The 8470-nt window shown below is 44.7% G+C and overlaps 1 protein-coding gene across 3 annotated transcripts; it reads right to left on the reverse strand.

Moving 5' to 3' along the window:
* Positions 1–23: 23 nt before the first annotated feature.
* SIKE1 (suppressor of IKBKE 1) lies at positions 24–4797 on the reverse strand. Of its 3 annotated transcripts, none has more exons than XM_080367876.1 (5): positions 4547–4797; positions 4346–4451; positions 3924–4066; positions 1816–1929; positions 24–1636 (listed from the first exon to the last, which is right to left on the reverse strand). In XM_080367876.1, the coding sequence occupies exons 1-5, from the start codon at positions 4703–4705 to the stop codon at positions 1526–1528; spliced, it is 633 nt and encodes a 210-aa protein (XP_080224002.1). In that variant the 5' UTR covers positions 4706–4797; the 3' UTR covers positions 24–1525. The 3 variants fall into 3 exon arrangements, with proteins under 3 accessions (XP_080224002.1, XP_080224004.1, XP_080224003.1); XM_080367878.1 differs by having other exon boundaries at positions 24–1461; positions 4547–4796; XM_080367877.1 differs by having other exon boundaries at positions 24–1441; positions 4547–4795.
* Between the last annotated feature and the right edge of the window lie 3673 nt (positions 4798–8470).

Here is an 8470-nt window from a genome sequence, read left to right on the forward strand (position 1 = left end):
AACACACTTGAGAAAGTAACTGTTCATTGGGTGTTTTTATTCTCTCCAACAATTTCTAATAGAAAAGGATTGCATACAAGAATACTCCTGTAAAGAAATCACTTATATCTACCGAACAATCTTGCTGGATATTCCAAATGGCTGCAAGAAGATGTCTCTTAATAAGCACAGGAACATAAATCACCTTTTAAATCTATGAAAATTTTCACTTGGGGAAACAGTAGCATAAAAATTCAAAATAACATTGCAAGTGAGATGTTTACTGTTCTCTGAGGATTATTCTTTGATCACAGGTAAAACAGAAATCTTTTATATAAAACTGTCATTAAAAATATCCCAATATTGATAAATTCCTCTACACTGCAACTCTTAATTTCACTTAATAGAGGACTCTGCTGTAACTACGTAACATCTGTCACCAGACTTACCTCTGATGCAACATTAAAAACCTGTCTACATGGTTGCTTTTGGTTTAGATTTGAGGCAGACCTCCACTCACTCTTCCTGAAGTCCATAGTGCTGGGAGGCCAAAGAGCTTTGATCTGAAAGCGCTGCGTTCCAGGCAGGGTTTGAGTGCACCGCCTTCAGACCAGAGCTAGCCAGCATCCACATACCTTGGAGCACTGATAAATCCTGAACAGGTCTACCTGTAAAAAAACCCTCAATGTCCTTCAAAAACACATAGGTGTCAGAAAGGGTCACCTGCTCTGATTTTCACCCCTAAAACAAGGTAAACTGTGCTCCTTATAGGAGTTACTACTTTTAAGTGCTCTACTGGCTATCTGCTGTTCTCTTGACCTGCTTCTAAGCAGCTGTCCCTGTAACAAAGGTAACCCAGCCAAGTGCCCAGTGTTAGCTCCTCAAAGCAAAACAAAAGGTCTGCAGTGCCTGCTTTGTGCAGGCAGAGCGCAATGGTTACCTGCCATTTACAGTGTAGTTTTGGAATAATCTCCTATTCCTTCTTTCAAATAAAATAATCCCAACCTGTATTATCTTCTCTAGCTACTGACAAGGTGGATTTAAATGCCATCTGCACAGTTGGAATTATTAACTAAAGCTCATAAAAAATAACCCACAAGAGAGGAAATAAGCTATCACAAGGGAGTACACATCAAACATACTTCATTGTTAAGCATTTCTATGCTGCAATTACTGAGACAGCGCAGCAACACAAGCCTTTACCATCAACAACAAGCAATTTCAGAAAAATGCAGTGGTAACAGCTCACATTTTGAAAGATAAAACAAACATACAAGGAAACACCTGAAAGAACAAATCAAAACGCATCCCTGTAGGGTAGTTTCATAATAGTCTCTGAAGTCAAGATTTGGAGATAAGGTTATTTTGTGACCTAAGCTTCACAGTCAGGCAGATCTTCTCTCCCCACCTCAAAAGATTCTTTGCTGATTGACAATAGTTCACGCAGCTCTTTGTTTTCAAGCTGCAAAATCAATATTTTTGCTGAAATAGAAATGAGCTAATTCACAATTAAAGGACAATAATCTTTAGCCCCACTCCTTCACAGCTAAATAAAACACTGATTTTGTAACATAAGCATTAATACAGTGCTAGCAAGAGGGGAACCACATCCTTTAAAGCTTATCTTTTGCTTCTGGCTTCGTGTATACATATATATCTATAAAAATACATAAAATACAAACATTAAGAACTTGAAAATAACAGATCATGTTCTTCATTTCCTGGCCCCCTTCAAACTTTTGATCATTATAAATCGTTGACATATACAAACAGAGAAAGTCCAGTCTCGAGACTCCCAAAGCTTGCTCTATCCTCAGCAATTTTATCTGTTCTTACCTCCAACTGAGCTAGTTTCTCCTGAACTTTAAAGAACTGATCATCATCGACTTGAATAGCTTTTCTCATCACCTCCCCCATCTCACGTATTCTGTCTATTTGGCTTTCAATTTCCTGAAAGATATAAAAGCAATATATTCAATACATTCAGGCAAAAGCAGTAGTAATTTATCCCTTCTAAATAAATTGCTTTAATTTTCTTGATTTCAGATTATTTTCCTGTTTTGAATTTTAATCCTTTTCTCCCAAGCACTTGCAATCCTTTCTACCTTGTATATGTAAAGATGAAAACACGTGCCTTACTGTCCATTATCATGAGTCATCAAATAAAACAGTGTGTAGAATTACATCGATCATCAAGATAAGGCACCCTTACTTACCAAGACAGAAGTAATTTCCAGCGTGATGAGGACTGAGACAACAGAGTTCATGTGAGTATGATTAGTGTGCAGCAAATTTTATATTGCTTTATTAGAAAGGCCTGACAATTTCTAAGAATGACAAACATAAAAGCAAATGAGATTTCAAGAGTAAGTAACAGTGCAAAGTGAACAGCCTCACCTCAGAAGGACGCCAAGCAAGAAAACTAAAATAAGTAAAACCAGAACCCTGTGAAGCAGTTATTACAGTCTGTCTGGATACCGCTCTAATCCTTTGGAAGATGCATTTTGCTGAAGCTCACAAATGCACATATAATCAATGCTGAAAAATTCCAACATGTAATGTAGCAACACTTCCTGTTTGAAGAGCATTCCGTTTCAAGATACAGTATTTGGAGAGGAACTCAAACGTGCAAACACAGAAATGTCACTAACTGGCAAGTAGTGGAAAGATAAGAATTTGGAAGCTTTTGAAGTCTTTTAACATAACATAAACCCACAAGGTTATCACAAAGCACTTTGAGGAATATCAGATAACATTATAGGGTGAAGTTTCTTTTCTCTTAAGTATCACTAGTTATTTCACTGCCTCTGGAAGATAAATGTGTCACCTGAGCAGGGAATTCAGATTTGAATTCCATTATTCAGAAAATATGGGCAAAAATCAGAGCATCTAGAAGAGAGCTAGACCATGTAAGACTTAGATAACTTCAACTGGAAATAAATATATTTTTTTTCTAAACAGAAAGATACTTATAGTAAGAATATAGCTTTTTAAAAGATATTATCAGGTTGTTACTACTCTCCAGGTAGTGGGTAGGAAAAAACTCATAGACTTAATCTGGAGTACAGAAGATTTTGCCTAGATACTGAGATAGGCTGGTTACATTCCACCAAAGGTTCCCCCAGAGCCTTTTCAGCTTTGTGTTTCCATGCCATCAAAGCAGAGCAAAAGCACTGCCAGAGAATATTATTAAGTCTTGATAAACAGAGCAATTAATGCACTTAAGCAAGCACTGGAAGCAAGACATTGCTACACTACTTAACTTCAGAGGACCTAAGCAACCCAAAACAAACGAGTTGCCACATAACAGTGCAAAGATATATATGCAAAGAGCTAGGCTGGCTCCAATCCCATAAAAACGCGTTTTAACAAATGCATAACTTAATTCACAAGCCTTAAATAGAGATTTAATGTTATTGTATTATCATCAGTAGCCATAACTTAAGTGTTCTGAAGTCACTGCGCGCAACATGGATAAAGGGACACACTTCGGCCACTGCACAGAGTATCCAAATTTAAAAACCTCTGGGAGTGATGATCTCTTAAGGATTAGACAATACTGCAGCACACAGATTTAGGAGGTTCTTCTCCCTTTCTTACAATTACCACACAGGAGCAACAACAACCGTGATGCCTTTGATTTTACTGCAGAGAATCATGCACATTAAGCTTAACCCAGGGAATTCACCACCTAGTGCATAAAGAGCAAGCCTTCACCTGGGCCACCAAAGGGCTATGCTTTGCAGCGTCCTCAGCGATAGCTATTACAACCTGTGTGCTGTGAAAGGAATAGAGAGAAAAACACCAGCAAAGGGAGACAAGGGTTTCAGGAAATCCATTTTGAAGCAGAGACATTCCATGAATGGAAACAAAGGCTGTACGAAAGCAAGCAAAAGACAGGGAACAACGGTTTCGAGCCCTCCTGCATCCCCATCCCGCCTTACCAGAGAATTTGACCGATGAACTTTCAAGACTGGTTCTGCACCTTCGCCCTTTCTCCCTTGCAAAAGCTGCAACATCTGTTTTCTGTATTTGCTCATGATAAGCTCTAACGCATCCTGATGCTCCTCCAGCGAGACCCACAGCTCTGCAAGACACGGCGCGGCATTGCCACAACCTCCGGTCCGCAGCGGCTGCCCCGCTTCGCACCGGGGCAGCTCAGCCTGGGGCCGGCAGGGGGCGGGGTGGCGAAGGTCCCCTCCCCTGGCCCGGGCCGCCGTCCGGGCGCCGACTGCCACTTCCACAGCGGCCCTGCCAGAGGCCGGGCGGGCGCGCCCCCCGCCCGCCTGGGCCCCTCCCGGCGGCGTCCCCCGCACGGCCCCGCGCCCCCCCCGGCTGCCCACAGCAGCCCCGGGCGGCGGCTCACCCCGGTTCTCCTGCTGCAGGTCGCGGATCTGCGTGTTCTCCTGGGACAGCAGCACGTGAGGCCGCAGCCGGGCCGGGTCGGGCCGCTCCGCCGCGCCGCCGGGGACCTGCCGAGACACGGCTGTGGGTCCCGCCGCGCCGCCCCCGCCCGCGCCCTACCGAGACACGGCTGTGGGTCCCGCTGCCCCCCGCCCGCTCCCACCTTCTCGGCCCACGCCGCGCCCGCCTCCCTCATGGCGGCCACACGCTGGTGCAGCACGGCGGACTGGTCGATGAGCGAGTCGGCCGCGGTGTCGTGCTCCTTCAGCCGCTCCAGCAGCGTCTTCGCGTCCGTCAGGATCTTCTCGATGGTGCAGCTCATGGCGGGCGCCGAGCCGGACCGCGCACCGCCTCACCCCCGCAGCGGCGCCATGCTCGCCGTCCCCCCCCCCCCCGCGCGCCCCCGCCGCTTCCGGCCGCGCAGGCGCGGTCCGCGGCTCAAGCGCCGCGTCCTGGGCTGGGCCCCCCTGGCGGCGCGGGAGCGCCCCCGCCCCCGGCCCCCGCCGCCCCCAGCCGCGGGCCCGCGCTCCCGCCCGCAGTGCCCGGGGGCGCCCGGCCCGGCGCGGCTGTGTGCGGCGGGCGCGTCCCTGACCCGGGGGCCGGTTATCGTTTCAGACCCTCCCTCACACGGTGTGCGATAACGCGGGGCTGCGACCCGTGGAGCCGCCGCCTTATCTGGTGCTCCCGCGTGGCCCCTGGGCAGCAAACATCCCCTGCTGGCGCTCCGCAGCGCGCACTCGCTGCCTTGAAACTTATCTGCTCGCTGAAACTACTGTCAGTGTTCTGTCACGTCCTTGATGCTTTGCTTAACATTGTGCCCCGGAGCTTCCTCAGTTCATACTACCAACAATAATGTTTTAACAGGACTCCCTTTGACTTAACTCATCTTTCCAGTTTAACTCCCTGTTCAGACAGGACACATAGGAAAACCCGAGGATGCTTTATCAGATAAAGTTTACGATCTTATATTTAGAGATAATCAAGATAATCAAGCACAGTGCAGAAGTGCCGATATGATGATTTTATACAAGCAACAATTTCAAAACATTCAAACGATCCAGAAGAGAATAGGGTAAGCAGCTGCATCTAGACTATTTAATCAGAATCACATCTATTAGTAGAGTAAGATACATTTTGCACATTTGGGAAATGTAATGCTGGTTTATAGTAACTTGTGTGGCACTAAACATCTAGCTCATGCTCTATAGCACATTTTACCTTCCGGTCCTTCCTTGTTTTTCTTATTAGAGCACACCAAAAAGTTAAGACAACTCGTTATGAGAATTCCTTTTTTATAACGGGTGAATGATGTCCAAATGAACATCTGGAAAACTGACAAAGTTTACTATTCTGGTTATGGAACCAGTTGGCAAAAGGTTGCCAACTTAATAAGATAGACATGCCATCCTGAAGTGGCAGCCTGTGCTTGTTTCCCCTGTCACACTCTGTCCCCACTATTATATCCTCAAATGACCCCACCTGTGGCATTCTGCACCCACTGTCGCCTCTCTCTGCTCATGCTCCCAATTCCATAGCTGCCCTTAACGCCTCTGCCAGCACCTTCCCACAGAGCCTTTGAGCAGCCCCGCAGGAGCAGGCCTGCTGTAGCTACAGAGAATGATACAGGTGTCTTCCCCTTTTTCACCTTATTCAACATAAGCAAGTTCTGTGAGATGCAACATGCAATCTCTGAGGCTCCACTCGATTCAGCTTTACAGCGGGGAGGCACTCGATGAGCCATGTAGAAACGAAGCGCTGGAAGCTCCCAGTTCACCTCTACCAGGAAGCTGGCTGAAGGAGCAACCCGTCTGTGCGGTGTGAAGGACCACTACACTTCATCAGAAGCTGCACCTGGATTGTTGTCTGAACCTCTGGCCTGTTCTGTTCCGTGCATTTATATTCACTTTTCCCTGGCTTCAGAGGTGACACGCTGGCCTTTCATGCCAAGTACAGACCAGCAAGAGAGATGAGGGCCAACACTGCTCTATCAGACTTTCAGGATCGGTGCAGTCCCTCTGTGGGATGCTGGCTGCTTGAAATAAAATTGCAGAATGAGAAGATGACGGGAGTCTATGATACCACCACCACACTGCGCTCAGCCTTGTGTGCTCACTCAAGGATGTGGGACCCCCTCTCCAGCAGATCTTTTGACACAGAATCATTTGTTCAGCTTCCAAAGAACAGTAGAATAAGCTAGTGTGGCACCAGAACACAGATTGGATCTCAGTAGGACAAAGCTCCTCCATTTAAATGCCGGGAATGCTTGTCACCAAAACTTCTAGTGTGTAGCAAGAGAGCTTAAACAAATCAACGGATGAGCATTTTCTGAGTAGTGGTGTCTTATAATTCCTTTGGCTTATCACATCAATTCTGTATAAACTAAAGAGAATGTATAAATTCGGCCTCTCAAACTTTTTAGTGTTTAACTTCAATTCAATTAAACACTTATGTATGTGTACAAAGTGAAAAATGAGGTTACAAGAGGTTAATGCTTTAATGCTTTTAATAACTCTTAACCACATGGCTGTATTTTGTCAAACAGAACACAGATTTGTTGTAGCAGGAAAAGTATACGATAGACAGAAGCATACTGAGGCTCTCCAAAACAGCAGAGCTGCTATGAAACCAAAACCTTTTCTTGGCCATCTTTGAAAAATCATAAATAGTATTTCTGTGATGGAATAAATACATAAATAATTGAATTTATATATAATACATATATGATGGAATAAACAAATAAACAGCATTTCTAGTATAGCTGAGGAGGTTCTTGCTCGTAGTAGGAAAATCAAAAAGAAGAGAAACTTAGACCAAAAGCACAGAAAAAGTAATTGCAGAGACTGGTAACAGACACAGCACAGAATCCTGACCACAACACAGTACTTGTAAACCTGGGGTGACTTCAGGTATCGGTACTGAGCATGTTGAAACAATGTGCACCAGGCAGTGCCTGTAACTTACCCAGAAACTGGCAGTGAACAGGTAATAATGCACAGAGGAACTGACCGGTGGAAAAAGGCAACATCTGTGACAGGCTGAGTGGCATCTAAATGCTGGAAGTAGATGAAAGAATAAAGGGTAAGTTTCTAGGGTAGTTCTTGGGTTGCAAGTAAAATAATGTTAATCCTAAGTGTGGTCAGCACAGTTTGACAAATTTTGGCCCAGTCTCATCTCTGAAAGCACAAGCCCCACATAGTAAAGCAGCAGACACCAGCTTTTCAAAAGCTGAATGTGACCATTTCTCTTTTCCACTACAGTTCTTCACTGAAAAACCTGGTGTCTAACAGCCAAATATTTCAGCAGCTACAGCTTGTTTAAAAAACAAGCCAGACCTCTCTCACACACCCCAACTGACACTTTTTGACTGCTTGCTTTTAGAGTTAAGTAATGGTGTTAACACAGTCATCAGCTACTGTCACAGTTTTACTGGTATTGCCCTCAACAAAATCTGTAGCACAGAGACTCACAGACCAGGAGGCCAAGGGAATCCTCTTACCGCGTTTCCTAGCCTATACTTCAAGGTGGATTACTATTGCATAAAACAGAGTTGTTCTGTGACAAAAGTTATTACTAAGGTACTCAGTCTTATTGTTCACCTTAATTACCCTGCTTTGATAAATCTTGAAGAGTCACCCGCTGCACCACAGCACTCACATTTATGACTCTAATATTCTTTTTACTATTAAAACAAATGTCCTTAAGATGGAATCCAGGCTGGAAAAAAGGGAAAACATTATCACTGATAAATGGATAAATCCAGATTTCAGTCTCTCAGCAGCAAGACTTCACTGTCGATAAAATGCTGACCAAGGGATTCCACAATAATTAATTTGTAACACTTAATTCAGAGTGTCCAGATATTCTGCTTTATGGAAATCAGACCCAGGACTTGGCTTCTCTTTGCTGTACCTACCAAGAAGTCATTTGAGAATCTCAATGCTTGAAGTTCCATTTACAAGTATCTCTATGAATTACCAATTCTGAGATCGTTGCAGGAGATTTTTGTTGGCGTCTTTACTTTCTTCCACGTTGTGCCTTCTGATGCACTGGAGCATTTTATTGACAAATCTTGGTCTTCCTGCCAAGG

The sequence above is a fragment of the Falco punctatus genome (assembly GCF_963210335.1).
Source record: "Falco punctatus genome assembly, chromosome: 17".
Lineage (NCBI taxonomy): Eukaryota > Metazoa > Chordata > Aves > Falconiformes > Falconidae > Falco > Falco punctatus.

Coding starts and splice junctions, on each gene's coding strand:
- SIKE1 (XM_080367876.1), bottom strand. CDS start 4,705: ATGAGCTGCACCATCGAGAAGATCCTGACGGACGCGAAGACGCTGCTG. Junction 4,452..4,546: donor GCGCGGCGTGGGCCGAGAAG/GTGGGAGCGGGC, acceptor GTGTCTCGGCAG/GTCCCCGGCGGCGCGGCGGA. Junction 1,637..1,815: donor AGAAACTAGCTCAGTTGGAG/GTAAGAACAGAT, acceptor GTATTTTTATAG/ATATATATGTATACACGAAG.